The 23,427-nt window shown below is 31.3% G+C and overlaps 1 protein-coding gene across 2 annotated transcripts in view; it reads right to left on the minus strand.

Moving 5' to 3' along the window:
- Positions 1 to 1,672: 1,672 nt before the first annotated feature.
- The window catches only part of LOC132742150 (transmembrane protein 47-like), a 40,270-nt gene continuing 18,515 nt past the window's right edge, over positions 1,673 to 23,427 (minus strand). The window contains exons 4-6 of one of the 2 annotated variants that reach the window (XM_060730476.1): positions 8,031 to 8,257; positions 3,419 to 3,498; positions 1,673 to 2,923 (exon numbers count right to left, since the gene is read on the minus strand). In XM_060730476.1, the coding sequence (XP_060586459.1) occupies positions 3,424 to 3,498; positions 8,031 to 8,257 (302 nt within the window). In that variant the 3' untranslated portion in view covers positions 1,673 to 2,923; positions 3,419 to 3,423. The remainder of the gene's footprint in view (positions 2,924 to 3,418; positions 3,499 to 8,030; positions 8,258 to 23,427) is intronic. The other variant, XM_060730477.1, reaches the window with a different exon arrangement.

Genomic DNA, 23,427 nt, shown 5'->3' on the forward strand with positions numbered 1-23,427 from the left:
ACTGCGCGGATGCGCAGGCTGGTCTGGATCCATGCTGGTCGCAAACGCACTATTTTGGTTTTGTCGTGACGCGGCTAAAATGTCGTTTGTTTTGTTTCCTGTAATGATTTCTCTGTATACGAGTATATAGGTTTATTTGACAATAAAACGGCAGCTGTGCAAAAGTATTGATATCTCGTAATTATTTCGCTTCATTGAAGTCTTGTTTCTTTAAGAACGTTTAATTTGTAGACACGGTGTTACCGGTGCCAGGGATGACAGATTGCTGCATTGAGTACAAATGGGTTATTATAAACTTGGTTGGTATATTTATATTACGAAAAAAAATCGATCTAAGACGTTATAAAAGCCTTATGTTGACTGATGTTTTATTAACTGTAGGACACACACAGTCTTATATTCTTATTTCTCTAAATTGGGTTATTAAACCCCCTTAATATGAGTTAAAAGATCTGACAAGTATAAATTTTCTCATTATCACATCAATGTGTGTATTTGAGTTTTAATTAAATGGGGGAAACGAGTCCAAAATTCCTGACAGTATCCAAAGTCAATGTACAGTTAGTTTATGAAAATGAAATTGTCATTTTTTGATTAGTGTAAATATATAACCTACCTGTAATAATCAGTATAATTTAGATTTTTGTCATCACTGCAGCAACCTGTCATGACTGGAGCCGGTAATACGGTGTGTTATATTCATTGTAAAGGATTTAGAAACGCTGCAGCTTTAAGAATGCCAATACAAACCGAGCTTTTTGATTTTTTTAAATGTTTTTATTTATTTATTTCTTTTATATATATGTTTTTTATGTCCTTGTTCTTGTTGGTGGTGGTGGTGATGTTGTTGTTATTGTTGTTGTTTTTTATCTATAATTTGATTGAATTAAATTTCTACAGAGCAATTTTGTCCGTCTTTTTTGTTTTTGTTGTTGTTGTTTTCGCTGAAAATTAAGTAATCATATGACGTAGTTTATGGATTTTTTTAAAGTAAACTTCATCTTTTAGAGAAAAGCACGTCAACTGTAGCATTAATTTGATAACTTTGTTGCCGTTGTTATTGATGTTACCAGTATGATTGTTGCAAGGAGCTGTGACATTTAAAAGCATTATTAAACTAAATACATACCGTCTTCCATAAACTGTGTCTTTGGTAGGACCTTTTAACTAAATTTGTTTCATTTCTGTTTTTTCCATTGGTTATTTTATTTAATTATTTCAGCATTATAGTGTTAATAACAGCCATTCTATAAAGGGCAGTAAATTAAACAGATTTGCTATTTGAAATTGTAGGAGAGTGGTTTCCCTTGATTTATTACTTTGTATTTATTGCATATGTAATTTCAATCATAAGTATCATTTTCGCATCGCTGGGCTATCACAGCATTAATGTAATTAAATCCGTGGTCTTATCAATTTATAATAAGAAAAATAATGATCCTACAAGAAACAAACCTGTGTTTAAAGACCGATTGCGAATAAAAACCGCCCTGTAAATAAAGGCCACTATCTGATACAGAAATGGATCTCCTGGTTTCCAGGTGGCTAAATGACTTCAGATGACTCATTTGGATTTATCCGCGACAAAAGTGTTTCCTCTATTGGGGCGTGAACTATTTTCTGTGGGGGATAATTTAGGATATCTAAAAACACAACACTCATAGGTTAAACGTGTATAAACAATCCTTTTATTGACATTGATATAGAAATATCTTTAAAAAAAACATCCGAAAAGAGAGGCATAAAATAACTTTAATTTCAAAGCTTGTTGTCTTTATTACCAACAGAAAGAAGGAGTACCGTCATGCGCAATCATGTTATATATTAAGGATAAAAAAATATTTGTTCATTACAAAAATATTAGTTCTTGGATTTATCCTTGAAAATGTATTGATACAAAATGACCTTTCTGCGTTCGAAGTCACGTCCGTTTTCGCAAACTTCACCTCTTTCTGCGACATTTAGCATTGGCAACGCTACCGGAAATGTATACAAAACAAATAACGCTTATTCGCACCTGCATTGAAAGTATTGTCGAGATGTCACTTATGCGTTTCCGTAGTCGGGGTTATGTATTTTTTGTTACACTACTTATAGAAAAAGCTTATTACCGGTGATCGAATTGTAGCATGTTTGCAGCTTCACGCGCTGTATTTGATTGAACGTCTGCGTCATGGGAGCGCTCTTAATATCTTCCTGTCACGCGCATGTTGTTTTTACATGTATCCTTGATATTACTTCAATAAAGATATAATAACATTCTTCTGCTGACTATGTTGTAAGATCACGCATGATGTTTTAAATATTTTCAAGAATTTCCACCGCTGTCTTGTACATAGTAATTTAAATACAAACACTGTACATGAAAACATTTCTAGAATTTCGAGTTTTCGGATATTTAGAGATTCTATATTACGTTAAATTTTTCGTTGCATTATTATTTCGTTACAAATATTTTTTTAAAAAATGTATAAAAATATTTTATCAAATTTCAGACAAATATAGATCTATTAAAAAGAATAGAAATATCTCATCAAATTTTAGGGCATTCTCTTCGTTGTTAAGGTTGGGCTACCTTCATAAAAGATTTGCACAATACACGACAACTTCAAACTCTATAAATATATCATTAGAAAATTTTTGGTTTTTTTTTCTAGGTATTCGTTGCTCATCTTATGGCTTCTAGGATATTCACTGTTGTATTCCAGACATCATATCAGTCACTTCCGGTGTATTTTTCTTAAACTTTGTCCTTATGCAAACAAACGCATCACTTTTTGGCATTATTTCCAAAAATAGATATCGGGCACAAAATATTATATATATCTCAACAAACACTGCATTTTGATGGCAAAATCAACTCCAGTGCACAGTCGTCAAAAATCAAGCACGGCCAGACACAGGTCCTATACTATGTTCGTATCTGTGAATATAAGTCATGTACATTTTAATTTATTATACATGAACGCACATCTTCATTGTTTTAATAAACACAGGAAACTGTTTAAAAGTGGCTTATTTTCTTTTCTCTTACAGACTATTTTGTTCTCTATAATGAGATTTAAAGTAATATTTGAATGCGTTTAATTTCATAGGCGACCGGTGTGCACGGAGGGGCACGTGAAACGTGTGATCAATTTTGTACTCAATGCATATGACTGCAAATTGTTTTGTATGTGGCTTTATCAAGCTTGTTCTTCAGCACAAGTTTGACTTATGTTGGGAAAAATATATCGATTTTTGTAAAACAATGTTGGACATTCTTGAAAGTCTTGAAAGCCAATATTTTATACGAGGATGTAATACGATCTAAATTATCGCAGAATTCTTTATATAAAGTCCCTTTATATAGTAAAAAAAGATTATTTTGAACTCTTTATGGTAGAAATTATGACAATAGGATCGGAGGATAACTCACTTTTTTCATTTGAAAATTTCGTCTGCATAAGCTATATCCGACTCTGTCTCAGATTTGTCAGTCAGTGATTCTGTTAATCTCTGAAGATAGAGAGAAGAATAAATAGATGCATGAGAGCAGTCATGTAGCAAACATGCATAATCTATTTTTAGACTTTACGGCATTAACAACAATCGGTAATTTCCGTTCATTTACGTGTTTTCTGGAAACACATTGGCATTCTTTGGCACGATGCACATTGGCAAACTCGCTACGACTTTCTTACACATGCACATATGACGTAATGAAACGGAAATTGCCGTTTTGATAACATGCTCTTTAAGTGACAGACAGAATCGAATAAAACTTTTGCAGACATAATTATATCGTGTTTTATTAATATTTATAAACATAATTATTATAGTTATGACGTAGCCCCGGTCGTATTCTTTCATTCATTATATATAATAATGGCCGGGAAAGAAATAAATCAACAAATTGATTCAGTAACTTTCAAAAGATGTATTTTAACACTGCAAATCAATATGATGGTCGAGGTAGTAAAAAATAAAGCATCATGAAGGATTGTTTAAGACAATACTGGCATAATACACTGTTGTAAGTCACAGGCTAAAATCATTAAAGGGACTCGACTGAGGTTTTTTTACATGACGGAACTGGATTTTTTTCCCGAGATCTATGTACCAATTGACTGCAGTCTGGACCAATAACTTGTGTGCAAATTTTCAGGTTATTCCTTCACCCCGTTTTTCCAAAATATTCGTTTTTACTGTTACAGTAAAAATCAAAACATCCGTCTAAAAATCATACAAAAATCGATTTTTTTTTATTTAATTCTGAATATGTTTCTTTGTTATTCCTGCAGCCTTTTCAATCTAAGTACTTCACTTGATATTTGTAAGATTTTCAAATGTCATGTTTTTTATGCCTTTGGACTTCAGTGGGGTCCCTTTAATAATATACCATATCCAAACGGTTCGGTTTTTTCCTTATCATATATATATTATATATACATCGTTTCGATGTTTTTGTTACATTAACACGAGAGCAGAATGGTTATACATGTAATATAATACAATAAATGAAACATAATTTTTGTGGTGAGTTCTTCAGGTGTATAAATGGACATAAAAATTAATAACAAAGTAGTGTTAAATACCGGAGGGCGACCACTGCAATATGATAATTTAAGCAGGTTATTTCGCATCTTTAAAATGAATTTGGTATTGATGACTCACATTATAAATAAAATGACGCTTAAGGAATATTCACCAAACTGTTAATAGAAGTATTCACGTTTTAAAGCCGCATGTCTCCAGATGAGACAAAACATGTCAAGAAAATCAAATTTGAGAACAATGAACCAAGATTTAAGCAAAGTTAAAATATAAAAGATTCAAGTTATAATTTACATGTAATGAGCGATTAATGACCGAATTCGCAGCATTTATTATAATATTTATACTGCGTGACTAACGTAATAAGGTCTATTTTTGCAAATTTTGACCACTTTTTTGGTAATTTACATGGATTGTAAATGCCTTTGCGATGTGTTTATTACTTTTGTTCATACTTCAATATTTTAAATTTAAAGATATTTTCAAAATGTTCATGAAAATTAGAATAAATCTGGAGGCATGCTGCTTTAAAAGGTTTACACATTCACAAAAAACGTTTCTGCAAGATAGAAAATTGCCTTAAATTGTCAAGAGGCAATCCCATAGTTTGTGACGTAGCACATTGATTTACTAAATGCAAATTGAAAAAAAAAACATCTCTTTACCAAAATGCCAATTCATGTTTCCTTACTAGTTCAAGTACAAAGTTACAAAAAGCAAGTAGGAGTTAGATTTTATATCTAACTAAACATATTGATTTTTTGTTGTTTCTCACCTATTACATTTTGAGACTTAAAAGACTTAAAACAATTTTGTATCGCGATCGATAACTGGATAATGATTGAAACTCTTATATAAACAAACATTTTAATCTCCGAACACTTGTTGCCAAATAATAAGAACATTTAATACAAATCATCGTCTTTAAAATGTATTTCTAAGGGAGCAATAATGTATACTTAAAGGATTGCTATGAAATCACAGTTATGACGTCACAAGCACCTTGCAACGTAATGATAACCAATGAAGATAAATATGAAAATTATGATAACATGAAAAAAAATGTTTTGGTCGAGGAATGTTTGTAGGAAACATAGGTTAAAATTGAACCTCGAGAGCACGCTTAAAAATATTTTACACCAAATGTTATAAATAAATTACAGTTAACCAAACGTAAATTGAGCCAGGAACCGACACATCCGTGACGTAAACGTATAAAGGAAGTAGATGTTATGCTTTAACATTAAAAAAAACGTTATAAAGACCAAAATAACGTGTTAGCATATTTTTTTTATAAATATTTACACAGTCGTCTCTTTTAACTATAATTACTTGAAGTTCTAGAAGAGCGTCAAGAAAACTTCTCACCCAATGGCCCAGATAATATATAAAGACATAAAGACCAAGATTCAAAATTGTTAACAATGACAACCATTTCAATATATGTATTGATAATATAGATTAAAATCTAAAAGCAATCTAAAAGCGTTGGGTGGGGGAAATAATAATAAATGCGATCTTCGACCTAAACACGTTATACAAAAAATAACGGACTTCATGTTATTCCAAATATAACTTTTTGAAGGACCACTTGCTCTATAATTATAACTATTGACTAAATAAAAATGTTATTTACGTAAAACCCCATGTGCAAACTAATGATTTATTTTATAGACATTCACGTTAAATTCAGAGATATTGCGTGTCGAAGATAAAATAATATAATTGTCTTTTTTCAATTCTAGGTAGCTGCGTAAGAATATAAAATAAACATTTATATACGTAGAAAAACGCCTACTCTGTTAAAGTAGGTCAATATACTCTATGCTTATCAATAGTTCAAAAATTATGGAACTGATAATGACGTCATCAGATATACATTCATAAAAATTTCTAAACGTACACTTTTTAAGATTATGAATGTTTCATATAGGATATTTTTGTAGTATCGACTTAAAAGTTTCGCTTTTAACACAGAAAACAATATTTCGCCATTATGATTTACCATTATAACCACCAAAGACATACTAGTATGGCACGAGTATTGCGTGCAATGTGAAAATATCAAAATTTAAAGTAAGTGAGCTTATTGTCTAGTCAGACTGTAACAATGGCTGCAAAGATGATTGCACATATATGCAGGCAGTCTGATTTTAGATAATTATAATTTAAAATTTAATTCGTTCAATTACGTACTTTAATCAGGATAGTACGGTGGCGCAGAGGTGACATGTGTATGGTTTTATTTATCTCGTGCGAACGAGTTACTAAGTCGTGTGCACCATTTAACAGATTCGTGCACACGAGATACTATGTCGTGCGCACGAGATAATTAAGTCGTGCATACGAGATACTATGTCGTGCGCCCGAGATAAATAAAAACACACACACATACCACCTTTGTGTCACCGTAGGATATAAATGAAACATTCATTTAAAAAAAAAAATTAAACTAAATTCCTCACTTTACACCGTTATAAGTAATGTATGTATATGCATAAAAACATACAGCTTATAAACATGATTGTTTTCCGTTAAAAATCAATTCGTAATTATTTATACTTCATTCTCACTACACGCATATTTAGTTTATTAGATTTTGAAATGATAATTCCCAGTGAGATATTACCCATATTTCATCAACATTAACACAAAGTTTATTTATTTATATTTCATCATAATGTACATCCGTCGCGGTCATTGTTGCATAGTAATCTTATATTGTATTTCTAATTGTAACAGTGTCCTGTTTACCGGTAATGTATTTATAAATAAATAAATATAAACTCTTTAAAATATAAGGCTCAAATCATATACATCCATCAAATAACATTTTTGGCGTTGAGCAGTACTTCCGGGTGAAGATTTTAGTAAAGGGTGATAATATTCACGATAATTGATTACTGACGTAATTCTGACGTCACTTTTTCTCATGCAATACTTATAACGTATTTTATTTTATAATTATTTTTCACGTTTGATAAAAATGACGCGTCAAACAGTGATTTTATCGTCTTTTTGTGTCTTTTTGCTGACAACATTAACAGAGTAAACACGTTTGAATTTTCATATGACGTCACTTGTTTCAAGAGTAAAATGTTTTACGTATTTTTATATTATACACGTGTGATATAAAAACGTAACGTCAAACGGTGATTTTACCGTCTTGTTGAAAGCGTTTTCTTGCTTTTACGTGTTAGAAAAAGAAGTACGCAAATGTTGACAATCTCACCACTAAAAATCACGCCACAGTCTGGCTTTATAAAAATTTAATAATTTATTTTAATATATTATTAAGGTTATATGAAATGACAATACATGCAAAAATGGAAACGTACTCTTCAAGTATAGATGTAACGTGCATGCATGACGAACGTTACAATTTCTTATATATAATCGAGATAATCAATAATCGTCAAATTGTCACCCTTTAACTGTACACACTTTCTTACAATTAAAACAAAACATAAATAAATCTGTAATCATATAATGACCTCATCTTCTTCGATTCCATTTTCATAATCTGTAACTTCTCGCATTATAACTTCGTCGGCATCTTTGTCTAGGCACAAAAGAATTGCACTAAAGGCCATAAGGGCAGTTGAGCCCCATCCAAGACCATAAGCCCAGCCGAATGACCAGGACTCGTTACCTGCCCGCATGCCAATCTGTTCTGAGTATTTCACTGGATAGATGATAAGCGCAGTTGTATCAAACATAACTGAAAAAGACAAACATTTAAAAATAATTAAGTATTAATAGCATATAAAGTACCACGATGTTGTATAAAGTATCCCATAGTTCAAAAGATTTCATTCCGCCTAACCCTAACGCTGCAAAACTACATGAATTAGCACCTTCCTGGCACAATAATTTTACGTTAATACGGATCGTAGTATCTTTGTTTCTACATTGACTTCCGGTATATTTCAAAGCTATTTGCCATCCTTTACACGGAATTTTCCGGACAAGTAATTCGTGTGCTATGCACTTGGCGAAATCACTAAGAAAAAATAACATTATGTATACCAATGCCGTGTATTATTTTATTCTTGTTTTCATATAGATTGTAATGTCTGAAACAAGAATTATATGTAATGTACACAATGCTTGATACTTATATGGTAAAATATAGAAATTATACCAAAGCTTAGACACAGTTTAAGCATTAAATAAATTCCAATATTAACCAATAACCTGATTGATTTTTTTAATGGATTTGCTCTGCTGTGTATATCGAACAATTTATTTGAATATTTAAGAAATTCAATATGAAGACACAAAATTTGAGCTAACAACAGCAATGAGTCTGGTCAGACTACACGGATGTGCAAGCTGTCCTGGTTCTTTACTGGTGACAAAGGCTAGGTAACGGGTTTAAATTACATATAAACATTTTCTCTTCAGACAATATTAAAAAAAAATCAGTTTATAAACGAAGACAAAACAAATTATATCACACTTTACATTAACACAACTCAATACGTCAATACAGTCGAACCTGTTTTAAACGACCAGTTGCGAATAAAAACCGCCCTGTAAATAAAGGCCACTATTAGACAACACTTCATGAAATCAATTAATCATAATAACCTCGAAATAAAGACCACTTGTCTAGAAAGAGGTCAAGTTTGGTTACTCCTTTGGGTGGCTTATGTCTACAGGTTTGGCTGTATCTCGATACTTATACAGACAAATGGCCATTATTAAGATGCACTCAAAACAACATTTAATCTAGTAATGCACGCGAAGAGGTATCTATTGGAAGCTCCTGGGATCACTTCACTAATTACTATATCTCGGATTATCAGCTGATTTCCCTGTACTCTTATATAGTAACTCTAACCATGTGTAAAGAACTCGACCTTCTTTGAACTTCGGGCAGTCCATTAGAAGCTTAAGAGATATTAGTATCAAATATTAAACATGAATATATGTTGGGTTTTACCGGACGGGTCGCCAGTTTGCAGGACTGTTATTGTATTTTCCCTTGCTACGGGCATGTAAAATTTATTTTTCTATTTTATCCATTCAGTGGCAAACGTAAAATCTGTCACTAAACTGGCGTACAAAAACTATCAAATAGGTAAAACATAAAAGTCAAAGCCTAATATTAACATGTAAGTTCATCAATAAATCCAGGCTCATCTACTATTGGTATGCTTCTATATATACGGTAGATTGGATTTGATTGAATTAAATTTGTAAATTTTTCAAACTTCACAACAAACAAGGCCTTGTGCTATTATTGCATAGTACATTGACAGTTTTGAACTATTGATATATTCATAATGCTAACTATTGAAAATTGTGATTTGTTCACTTGTTTTAAACGAATTCCACTGAGGTTCAAACGCCTTGAAATACACATGTATAAAATTTGAATTTCTTACATAGATCAATGGGGACACTTAAAACAGAGAGATATGAAAATAATTAATAAATGTACTGAAAAAAATATTGAAAATCGTATTTTTGAGCTTTTCTTGGTCCAATTTGAGTGAAAGGCGTTTAAATTTACGGTCATTTTTCACAGTAGGAATTATTAATCTGGAAGAGCGGAGTGAGCGACTGATCTAAAACATTTCACACACGTTACATATATAGACCAAATAGACCAAATGAAACATTAATCTCGAAAAATTATTTCCAGTTCCGTCATGTCGTAAAACCTGAGCGGAGTCCCTTTAATATCAAATTTGCTCATATCATTGTAAAATCGTTAATAAATTTGCCCTTTTCTGGTCACGACAAAAAGAAATTAGTAGAGACGCATAGTCTGGGGTTCAATAAGTCCGTCTTATTAAGCCATGGTTATGGTTTCCATCACTGTAACAACAATTTTAGTCTACATTTCTTTGTCACGATCTGCTACGACAATCAAATGAAACCTTTCTCTCAGACAATATTTTATCTAATTTTTTCTCAGAATTACATCAAACGCAAGCCCCGGTCCTGTTTCTATACATTTATGTTTTCTTTATGCAATTATGTGATATTCTAAAGTCATTTTAAGTCGCTGTTTTCAATTTCATGATGTTTTTGTTATGGTAGTGGTGATATTTGGTTTTGTTGTCATTGTTGTTGTTGTTGTTACTACTAATGTTGTTGGTGTTATTGTAGTTGTATCTGCTACTGCTACTGATATTGTTACTGTTGATGTTGCTGCTGCTGTTGTTTTTGTTGTTGTTGTTGCTGCTGCTGCTGCTGCTGCTGTTGTTGTTGTTGCTGCTGCTGCTGTTGCTGCTGCTGCTGCTGTTGCTGTTGTTGCTGCTGCTACTGATGCTGTTGTTGTTGTTGTAATGCCAGTTATAATTGTGATCATTGATGGCGATGTTGATTTTCGTACTTTTCAGAGTGTTTGGAAAATAATTCAGGCTTTTTGAAAAACTAATCAGATTGTGAATTAAATCAATGCAATGATATTTTCATTTCCTGGTCTATCATAACTAAATCTTATGTTACTTTTGAAATCTTACAAGCACATTTTGTTTTCGCCATAAAGCTGTGTAGGTGCGCAATGTGTGGATTTATGGCATCATTCTAACAAATATTAAACAAGAAGCAATGTTTTAAAATAAATAAAATAAAATACATGTAAATATTACATAATTATAAGAAAATTACAATGATATATGCAAAACTGGTTGGGCAATTACGTCATTATACGTGTGTAGCAGATACAGTTTGCATATTTTTAAATATCCATATTCAGTTAATAAAAATGTGTGTGTCTTTCAAAGATGATTTTATATCATTAGTAAGCCAGTTTATTTATTTCTTTTCTATAATTATGCATTACAGTTATTTGATTCTAAATTAGATTCCACAAATAAACTTCTCTTTCTTTAAAACAAAGTTCATTAATAATCTTTGAGGTAGAAAAAAGTTCACGACAAAAATAGTAATTATTGTTGCGAGGTATGTGATGAAGTCCATTCTGGAAGGTTTATTTATATCTACATAAACCATCTCATTCAGCAGGTATATATTTCAACCAGCGTTAATTCGAGAATAATTAATGGTTTGTCCTTGTCCATAATTGTCTGTAATGTGAACACTACGTTACCTAGATATATGAAACTTCAATACACATTCGCCGGCATTGTAAATTTAGTATTATAATGGATCATATGTCCTTGAGATAAATGAGTTAAAACAATTGATTTCAGTTCATATTTCGTCAAGAGAATCACAGAAGTCATATAAACTAAGTTTGTTAATAAAAACAAATTGATTTTTTTGTATAAATATATCGTGTTGAATTCAGAGTTTTTTTCAGAAATGTCAAATAAAGAGTTCGTTTACAGGTCATGTAAAATAAAGAGAATGAATTGATTACTTTTGTATAAATATGACACGTTGAACAGTAAATTAATGCAAAAGCATAAATACGCACAAATGAACTATGATTCACACGGTATGCAAGTTGTCCTTGGAAGTAATTGGTTTGAAATAGCCAAACTTAAGATTTCTTGTGTTATATCATGATTTGTCATTATGCCAACTTAATGCATTTTCAGATTGAGAAAACTATTTTGCTATAAATGATCAAACTCCTATCTTAGCACACTATGTTATTATACCGGCACTATAGAGAGTATTCTTTTTCAAAATTCATGCGGTTCGAAATATGAAAAAAAAAATCTAATTTTGTGACATACGATATACAAACTACGAGAACAAGCATAACATATGCAATGCCCAAGAAATGCGAAAATATTTGACTTTCGCATCTGATAAATTCATTTATGCGTTTATTTGACAAGATGTGCTGCTCTTGGTCACGTTGACTTCTTTACGGCACGGGACGGAAATTGCCGGATTTTAACGAGTTAATGACCAGTGTTACCTAAATGCAAACACACTTTTTCAACAATATACATTCATGTACCAACTCATTATTCACTATGTTTATAAGTTTGTATGTAATAAACCACCAGGTAAAATTATAATTGAGCGGTTGGTAACGATCCAGAAAGACATAAACCAGATTACACCTACTTTCATTTTGTAAATGTGGTATTGGATAGATATTGTATACGCAAAGCATTAACAGAAGCAATTAAAATTTCAGGATATTTTTTTTTTGCGCTGTTTTTTTTTTTTTCTAGATTTGTTTCTTTTTCATCATCTAGAGAAAAGACTGTTTAAGTTCAACACAATGTTAATGAGAAAACTTTATCCATTGTAAATGCAACTTTCTTTATCGTATATTTCGATTACATTTAAAACAGTCATCCTCAAAATTTATATGAATGTAATGATATATTACTAGTTAGTATCAGTAACAATGACAAAAGGAAAATGTCAAATTTGTTTAACACATGTATTATATGCTCTTTGCTGGTATGACCTGTGTTCTTGTTAAAGGATACTGTCAAATTTGTTTATAGTTTAAATAAACTTTATATAAATAAATTCAAAACAACGGAACCTGAGGCCAAAACGAATGGAAAAAAACGCTAAGATTTCGCACCAAAACCCGCAATGCTTTGAGAACAAAAATGTATTTAGAAAATAACATTTCTTTTCAAGTCTTTTTCATAAAAAGTATTAAGTGACCCGGATACGGAAGTCGCACCCAAATTCGCAATGCTTTGAGAACTTATTTAGAAATAACATTTTTTTCCAGCCTTTTTATGAAAAGTATTATGTGACCCGGATACGCTTCCGTAGATGTACCAAGAAATATAATATTGTACGAGTGTAAAGATCACTTTAGTACAGATTGGGTAATGTTAGACATCAACATATTTATGACAGCTTGCGATTTTATTTTTCTTCCTCATATTTTGACAGAATAATCAAACGATACCATAATTTCTAGAATAAATCATTGGAAAACAAAATGATGTGAAAGGATTTTTTGTTTGTTTGTTTCTTGTTGTTATTATGCTGCCATAAGTTTTATATCTTGTTGGTGTTGTATAATTTATGCGAATATAACGTGAATTGTTTGCAAGTATAAAAACACTAAATTTTACATCATTTTAAACAAAAGACCAATATTTACCTAATAATTATGGAATATTTATTAACAGGGATAAATGATTTTATTGCTAGATAAACAAACTTCTTGTTCCAAGAATTATCCGCTAACTACTCGAGTGATTTAAACCAGACATGACTTGAGTCAATTAAATTATTTATCTAATTGCTTCACCATGCAGGCTTCGGCGGTTTACAAGAGATTGCGTTGTAACATCAAGTTGGCGCTTTGCATACATGTTATAAAATACTGTTCAAAACTCTTACATTTTCATTATAAGCATTGCATTGTAACAGATACCTAGAGTTTTCCTGTAATTTTTATATGCATATTGATATTTATCAATAATTTTACTTGTTGCTTATGTTAATGTTATGTTGTTTTTGTTTTTGCTAGGTTTTTTTCCCATTGTTTTTTTTTTATTTTGTTGCTGTTTTTTGTTGTTATTTGTTGATGTTGCTGCTGCTGTTGAGGCTGTTTTTTTCGTTGTTGTTATGTTGTTATGTTTTAATATAAAATAGAACAGGAATCGAATAAATGTGCGAGTATTTTGTGTTTCTTAATATCTGAAGCAGGCATTTCCCTCGAGTGCAATCAAAACACATCTATAGATAAGACTCACAGATTAGATTTCATTTAGTATAGCATGATATATTACGAGAAGTGCAGTAATCAACTAGCTCCGGCTAAGGCGAAGTTTAATTCTCAACAGTGCAAGTTATGTTAGCAATGATCCCAAAGGACCCGTATATAACGTAATTAAATAACACTACAAAGAAGTAAACTAAAAGGTATTTTCCGAATGACGAAGGTTACCGTTTTAAAACATTTTAAAATTCAGTTTGAAACTATAAAAAAAAACTGAATTTAAAATTGAAAATAACACTCATGCGGAATGGTATAACATCTAATACAGACAATATGTTTTCAATTTAAATGTAATATTTTGAGAAATATCTGAAAACTTTTTCCCATTATTGCATCAAAAAGACAGATTGTATTTACACAAGTGTAAAGATCAATTTCACACAGAATGAGAAACACAATAGATCAACACTTTTATGACAGCTGTAGAGTTTTCTTTCTCATAGTTTGAGAGATTAATCAAACGAAACCTTTATTTCTAAATAAATCATTTCTGGGCTAAGCATGATTCTTGTTTTGCTGTTATTGTTGTTGTTGATGATGTTGTTTTGTTGTTGTTCGTGTTCTGTGTGTTTGTTTGTTGTTGTTTTTTGTTGTTGCTGGTATTGTTGTTGTGTTGTTTTATCATTGCTTTTTTCTGGTGTTGTTGTTGATGATGATGATTGTTGTGGTTGTTGTTGTTGTTTTGTTTTTGTGGTATATGTTGTCGTGGTGGGGATTGTTGTTGCTGCTTTTAATACTATTTTTGTTGTTGTTGCTGCTGCTGCTGTTGTTGTTGTTGTTCTTCTTCTTCTTCTTCTTGCACAGACTTTACGAGAATCGTTGGCAAGTACAGAAAGTTCACTGTAGTGATTAATATCAACATAATTAATGAGAAATTATTTACCTAGACAAGTACATGCCTTTATTGCTAAAACGTCTATTATCAGGTATGTGTATGTTACCTACTCAAAAACGTTTTGAACTAGAAATACGGTGATTGAATTATCTACATTACTGTTACGCCATGCAGGCAACGATATACATCTTCATGTTAACATGACGTAAGAAACAACCTAACAACAAGTTCATGGTGTGCACACACCTGGTTATTGTTAAAAAAAATACAACCTTTTCGTTTTTCGTGCATTCTAACAGTAGTCTTGTGTTTACCTTTTCTATTTTACTATGCATATTGGTTTCAGAAGAAGGGTTTGTATAGATTTATCTACATCTTTGTGTCAAGAAATAAAATCTGGAAATGGTAGATTCCATGATAGCAAATGGAAACTTAACGTAAATAGGTAAATATGGCAGACGTTGGAAAGTGAAACATATCGCTCGTCCCCTAGCACCGCATTCAGTGGTATTCAGTTTTGAACACAAACAATATCAATCGAAACTTCTCGGCCCTTTCTGTCAAGTTTCCGATATGAATAATAGCCGAGATGTTCCAAACGATATTGGAACCATTGAACCCAAAGGGCCAGAAAAAATACAATAACACTGAGATATAGAAAGTCAAATAAGCATTTCAAAGTTATGGAAAGTGATGTAAATAAATTCAAATGAAACAGTTAAAAAAACAGACCCTGGTATTTGTAAATGTCACTCTTCAAGAACAGTATTATGACTATACTTTTTATATTTTATGTCATATTTTTAGAAACATATTAAATGACCCGAATACGCTTCCGTATCTGCATAATCTGGAGGTTTATATTGCAATAATGCTACAGATTGGGTAACGTATGAGATCAACACATTTATGACAGCTGTCGATTTTTTCTGCCTCATAGTTTGACAGATTAATCAAACGGAACCATAATTTCTAGAATAAATCTTCGGATAATTTTGGGCAAAGGAGTAAATGAAAAAAATAGTATGGTGTTTTTTATGCTGTTTTCTTTGCTTGTTGTTGCTGTTGCTGTCTTGTTTGTGTTTTTTGTTGTTGTTTTTTGTTGTTTTTTTCTGGTGTTTTTTGTTTGTTTTGTTATTGTGTGTGGCATGATTTTGGTTTTTGTTGGTTTTTTTTTTGTTGTTTTTTTTTTGTTGTTGTTTTGTTTTTGGTGTTTGTTGTTGTTGTTTTAGGGGGGCTTATCTTTGCTGCTGTGTTGTTTAGATAATATGTTGTTGATGTTGTTGCTGTCGTTGCTGCTGCTGCTGACTGTGCGATAATCGTTTCGAATACTTAACGGCCTAATCATCTAAAAACAAAAGATAACATTCACAAGAATAATTGAATATTTATCAAGAGAAATAATTCATTTTATTGCTAAATAAACAAACTTATATTACCGGGAATTTACAGGTACCTACTTACAATGATTTGAACCAGAAACACGGTGATTACATTATCTATTTAATTGTTTCACCATGCGGGCGGCGTTATATGCATTGCAGTGTCTTAAGACATAAGTTCACGCTGTGCATGCACCTGGGTATTGTTGAAATCTATAATATGTTCATTATTGGCACCACATTTTAACAGAAGCCTTTGCTTACAAATCCTGTAATTTTAGTATGCTTACTGATTTCGAAAACTTATATAAATTGATAAATCATTCTTTAAATGTTTTAATCGTTGTATTTATTAAACTTGAAGTATGAATTGTACATTTTACACCGCACTTTAAAATTTTTATCATGTCTGGGTATATATTTGTAGACTGGATTTTATGCTTGATATTTTACACTGAAGGTCATGATATTGAAAAGAAGTATGGATTTATCCACTAATTGCTAATGGTATTACATTTATAACAAATTTAAAGTCAAGCGAAGAACAATGTATTTGGGAACATTTTAGCTCTATAAATTTATTTCATAATAAACACTGCTATATTCACTTCTATTAAACTGAAATGTTCTTATATACATATTAGATTTGTTACAACTTGTGCTTTGGTGTCCCTCTTATGATTTTATATTTTATGTATTGCAAAAATGTTATTATATTGTCTTGATCTTTATGTGCATGTCTGTATGTATATATATGGTCAAAGGTTTGTGTACTGATTTGCCAATAAACTTTGAAACTTTGAATAATTATTATAGTCATTGTGACATTTACTTATTAGGGTTTCAGCTTTAACCACTAGCCATTTGCTCCCTTCAGAATTTGTCAGTACATACGTTTATAAATTAAGAGCCAAAGGTTACCTACATTGAATGATTTTTGGGAAAATAACTGTCTCAAACAGATTTACAGCTTTCACCATATGTTTGTAATTTCGTTATAATTATTGCCAGGCTTTTGTTTTTGTTATATCTGTTTTGCAGCAAGAAATATTTACTGTCCATTTGTACATAATCGTTTATCATGTTGGTATATTTACATGCTGTCATAATGGATTTATTTCTCTGTCTAAATCAACATGAAAAACACATACATACATGTGCTTGTGAATTGATTATATTTAGGAACTCACTGAGGTACCATAAAATTTGATTTTTTTACAAAGAACATCCGGGACACTTAAAACAGAAAAAATATGCACTAGATAATTAAGAAATAATCCAAGACATTAATGTAAAATTGTACTTTAATTTGTGCTTGGCTTATTCTGATTTTTTTGTGAAAAGAATTGCAACAGTTTTCAATTTTGAGTCATTTTTCACAATTATAATAATTGTTCTGAAAAATGGGGTAAGCGGATGTTTTATTGTCAAGCAATTATTGTCTAGCCCTACATCAATGAACATTGTTCCCCCGAAAATTGTTCACCCTCATGTAAAAAAAACCTCTGGGGATCCCTTTTAAGAATGCCATGAGTTATTTTAAAAATAAATTTAACTGGCAACTGAGTTTGCAACCGATATGTTAGAATGTTCCGAATAAGAATAAAGGTCACGTGTCAAAAGCATACACGTGACATGGCCACAGTTCATATCACGATTGATTTGTTATAAGTCGATTGATCGCTAGAGTTCTCATTTAGAAATAAAAGCAACATTATTTATATCTATCTCAATATAACGAATTCGTTGACCCCAATGTTTCTGTTATAATGTACTACATGTTCAATAACGTGACAATTAAAATAAATTCTGTACCGCAAAATTCTGCTTATAAGCCTGTACGAGAATAATAGCAAACGTCTTTTATAAAATTAAATCTATGTAAGACAAGACGCCTATAGTACATTACCTTTATTGTACGGGTCTGTTGACACGCACTTAATGACTATCCTTTTTTACGAGGTCTTAATGTTTCACTTACATCGATTTCAGGTCATAAAAATGTACGTCCAACTGTGCACTCAAAAACTCGAACACTTTTTTAAAGTTCTTTGAATTCAGCTTGTATAATTAAATTACATTCAAAGTGATAGTTTCAGTATAAGATATCGATTACCTGGTAAATTAAAGCATAAACTTTAATTATACTTGTCATTATGCACATAATTTATTTTGTAAAGTTCATCACATAAATAATTCACCTATTTGAATAGGTGAAATAATATATAAAAAGATCTTTTTTCAACGCAAAATCGGTTTCATGATGCATTAAACTTGTTACATTATCAAACGTAAGACTTAAAATATTGTACTTAAACTTGAAAGGGGAATCAAAGCACGGCAGTGTGAAACGTTTTTTTAATTTAATAAAAAGAAATTTCGAAAATCTGTATTAAAAGCCCTTTTATACTTTTTTTGTAGAAATTTTAAGAAACTGTATTGTTATTCTTTCCGCCGGAACCCCTCTTTACGTGAATAAGCGAAAAGTTATGATTGCATTTTATTTATTTCTTTCAACCTTGTATTTAAAGCCAATTTTATCATTACCTATATGTTTTTTGTGGGGGATGTTGTTGCTGCTGCTGCTGCTGTTGCTGTTGTTGTTGTTGTTGTTGTTGCTTTTTTATTGGGTGGTCTTGGACCTGTATTTTCTTGGAATGGCTCTTACGTAAATTAAAACTGTTTATTTATCAATGCAAATACACGTTCAGAAATATCATTTCCCTTTCATTACGGCATCGTTATATTAACTTATTTATGAAGAAGAGAATAATTGGATATTTCAGCCTTGAAATTGACAGATAAGTATGCCTAACTGACATCTCCTGATCATTATTGAAAATTAAAGAGAAACAAGTGTAATGCTCACCAAACAGTAATTTAAGCCAATTGCATTTTGTCATGAAACATCTCTAGTGCCATACAGCACAAAACTTTATGTTACAATTAGATGATGTAATCACGATCCAAATAGTTAAAAGGATCGAATTTCCTTCTTCAAACTTTTTGTATAAATTGACTGAGAATTTCAAAATTGAAAAAAAAAACTGACTATATTCCCCGATTAACTGCTGTTTCACATAACGTTTATATAGCGTTTATTTTTCACTATTTATTCTTTAAAATTAGGCGAACCACGCGCGCAAACGGAAAATAGGTCAATGACTAAGTCAGAAGAAGAAGAATTAAATAAGAAGTCAAAGTACTTAATGTACTGATATAAGACAATGTTGTACAAAGTATTTTGTAAGCTTATCTATTATTAACACCAGTCAAAACTATTTAGTTTTCAATTTGAGAACTTTTCCCTTAAGAGGGGGAGGGGGACGTCTTGCTTGAAGTCATGCAAAACAACTCTTTTCTACATTTTGACCCATCCCTCACAGTCACTGTGTCTCCGTATGCTACTTTCCTCATCATATTATTATATATATATATATTATGTTCTGACTAGACAGAAGATTAGTGCGCCTTACGACCAATTATAACGAATATAGAAATATTTTTGAAATATTAATAGTATTCTTATGACACGCCAAAATGATGGTTTTTTAGAGAATGACTCCTTTGGACACATTTTTCTTAATCTGAATTTGTCATGAAATATTGTTACGCGCGTAGGGGCTTGTTTTGTACTTTTGGGCAAAGCAATAGAAAACGATGACTAAAAATTCATTTAATCCCCCCAAAAATAAAACTTTGCCGCTTGCCCCAAATTTTTAGTATCTTTAAAATGATTACAAAATTTAAAAATTTTTGATTCTAGAATATTAGCCAGTACAATCTAGCGATTCGAGTTTATCGAATGACAACAATACCATCCGATCATTCAGAAATCGTATTATCTTGATTCTTAGTTTTGTTTGAAAGCAAAAAAAAACGTAGTTTAGAAAAAAAGATATCTCCATTGACGATGGCCATGCCATTAAAGAGATGTTAAGATGTTAACAGTACGAGATGTATTGGACAATGGTAGCCTATCTGCTTAGCAAATGGGCTTTGTGTTATCAGTAGCAGAGAAGCAACTTGATTATTACCTATTTTATTTATGATGTACGTATTCTCTGTTTATTTCTATATAAAAAGGACATTTTTAATTGATAGAATATGATTTGTTAATACCGTATATATTTTCTCTGTGATTTATTCTCTGAGACATGAAAACTGAAAAAGAACTCGGCTTTTTAAAAAATATGTTCAATGATTTAAGGGCTATTTTCTCATTGAACCTCTCTACTGTCTACCCGTTGCCTCGTATAAATAATTTATGGGGTACATCTTCAAAGAAGGGATTACAGTGAAAATGAATAAATCATGTAAGCAATCAGCGATTCATACTTTTTTACAACATGATATTTACAGAAGCCTGTATGGGACACCGGAATTATATGACGATGTCTATAATGAGCACCCATAAACGCTGTGATGTTAAATACTATAAGTTAAATATGAGCCGTGTCACGACAAAACCAACATCCGCGCAGTCTGATCAGGATCCATGCTGTTCGCTTACAAACCCTATAGCAAGTAGAGAAACTGATAGCGAACAGCATGGATCCTGATCAGACTGCGCGGATGCGCAGGCTGGTCTGGATCCATGCTGGTCGCAAACCCAAAATGTTGGTTTTGTCGTGACGCGGCTCATATGTTCTTTGATTGTAAGCCAGAAATATATGCTAACAATATGTTTTCTATGTATATTATGTCATTTACCTGGTCTTTACAACACGCTGATAACCTGTTGGCTTGATAAATAGACGATTTGTTGACGTTTACATTATTAAATTAAACAAATATAAATAAAACGCTTTGTATTTTCTTGTACGTGTTGAAGAGCCTTTTTACATGAGCAATGAAGTTTATTATGCCGCATTCGTGTTACAATGTTAAAATTTACTACGGAGAAATGTGAGAGTCTGACCAGCTTATGTCTACAGGTGACTTGATCACTTTTAAATGATGTGTGTAAGCATTAACTGCTTACATTTCCTTTCATTTTTACCTGTTTTAAAGACTGTTTGCAAGCCAAAATAACTTGTACTAGTTTTCTAATGTCTTGCTCTATCTTTACTGCACATAGTAACAATTTGTGCATAAGACAAGATAATGTAAGTATTGTATACATACGCCTATTGTTTATAATTAAATATACGTGTGTTGCTGCACATACATTTTTGCATCGTTGCTTCAATTTTACTGGGAAAAAAACCTACAAAAACAACAACAACAATAAAAAACAATTAGACTCTTTCTTGAACCATTCGATAAATATTTAAACATATTGCAACTGGCAACTGCAATTACATGTAATTTCATCGTAAGAAAGATAGTGTAATTATGTCCATCCAATTGTAAATAAATGGTCAGTGAAGAGGTAAAAATATAAAAAAAAGTTCATATTTTACCATATAAATATTGTTACATTATATAGTTTACTATGAAAATCATTATAAATTTGATAGTTTACTATAAAAAAAAATCTTAAAACCACGTGACCAACGGCATTTTTTATAAATAACGTTCAGAATGAGTCGTTAACGCTCAAGTCAGTATTTTTATGATTTAGGTAGCTTTTTTATATTGATAAACATTTTCCTTTATCAATGACTGGTCAATCAAATTTATAATAGCCAATCTTTTGAATAATACTAATTCAACTTAACAACAACAACAAAATGTCACTTTAAACAATCCCCACATATCCTACACTGATCATTTAATAAAAAACAAAATTGCTTTAATATAATGAATAGTATAAATAACATAACGTAACTTTAAATTTCAGAATGGTTTCATCGTAAATGAGCCGTGTAACAACAAAACCAACATAATGGGTTTGCGAACAGTATTTCTATAAATAAGTTATACACAGTTAAATGAGACTTTGTTTTTGTTTGTTTGTTTTTGTTTTTTTGTTGTTTTTTTTTTTTGTTTTGTTTTTTTGTTTTTTTTTGGTTATTGTTTTTTTAAAAAGCTTTATTTTAAATATTTATATAAAACAGTAGGTAAATTGATTGTATGTATATTTCTATATATATACTAGTATACTATAGTACATACATATGCACGTCGTGAGTTAGATACGAAAAAAACTGCTCTTTACATATTTTCTTTTCCAAATCTATGTTCGTTATCAAATGCACATACCAAAAATATCACAGCACTAATAACAAATTACCCAATACGTCGTCTTAATCACAGAGCAGAAACTTGGCATTAAACTTTCAGCAGTCAAATTACAGCCCTATCAGTATCAGTTAATTGCCATGTATGACATTTCATTATCGAAGCAGCAATCTCCCATTTGTGCAAATAAAAGTGAAATAAAAGTTTCCCTTAATTGTTGGTATGACCTAGTATGCTTATTGTGACTTCACACGAAATTTCTCAATAAAGTCGCCATACTATGAGGGCGACAGGCATCACTTTGGTTTACTAACCATACAGCAAAGTTCTGAGAATCTATGGAAAGCCGTTGTCATCATAGTTAAAGACAAATTCAAGTATCAAGTAAAAAAAATCTATTAAAAGCAGACTTCGTTAATTTAAATGCAGTGTGACAATGACGAGGCTCAAAGGACCAGTGAAACATGAAACCCCGTTTATACACATGAAACCCTCCATTTACTGAGAGGATTTTTTTTAAACAAAGAGAAACAAAATCCCAGGAATCATTGCAATCATTAATGAAACTCACTACTTAAAACATCAAAATGTCACAATTAAATAAAAAAAATAATAGACCTCCATCAATTGGTGGTGTTTGACCTAAGATCACATGACAATTTTATAACATATTCATATAGTATTTTTAAAAAAATGTTTTTAAAATGGCATGCATTTTACCAATCGTTAAAATTGACAAACTGTGTTATGAGATTCTACAGAGCGAACTGGGGACTTGATATTGTTTGGCACGCTACTTTGATTACTATAATAGTTGATATTTACATGTATATATACCGGCTTTTAGTATATATTAGTGTTCATCCGGGCTGTTCTACAGAAAGTAGAAACTTTGACAGGAGCGGTAG

Source organism: Ruditapes philippinarum, unplaced genomic scaffold (assembly GCF_026571515.1).
Source record: "Ruditapes philippinarum isolate M1 unplaced genomic scaffold, ASM2657151v2 ctg1106_1_1_1_1, whole genome shotgun sequence".
Lineage (NCBI taxonomy): Eukaryota > Metazoa > Mollusca > Bivalvia > Venerida > Veneridae > Ruditapes > Ruditapes philippinarum.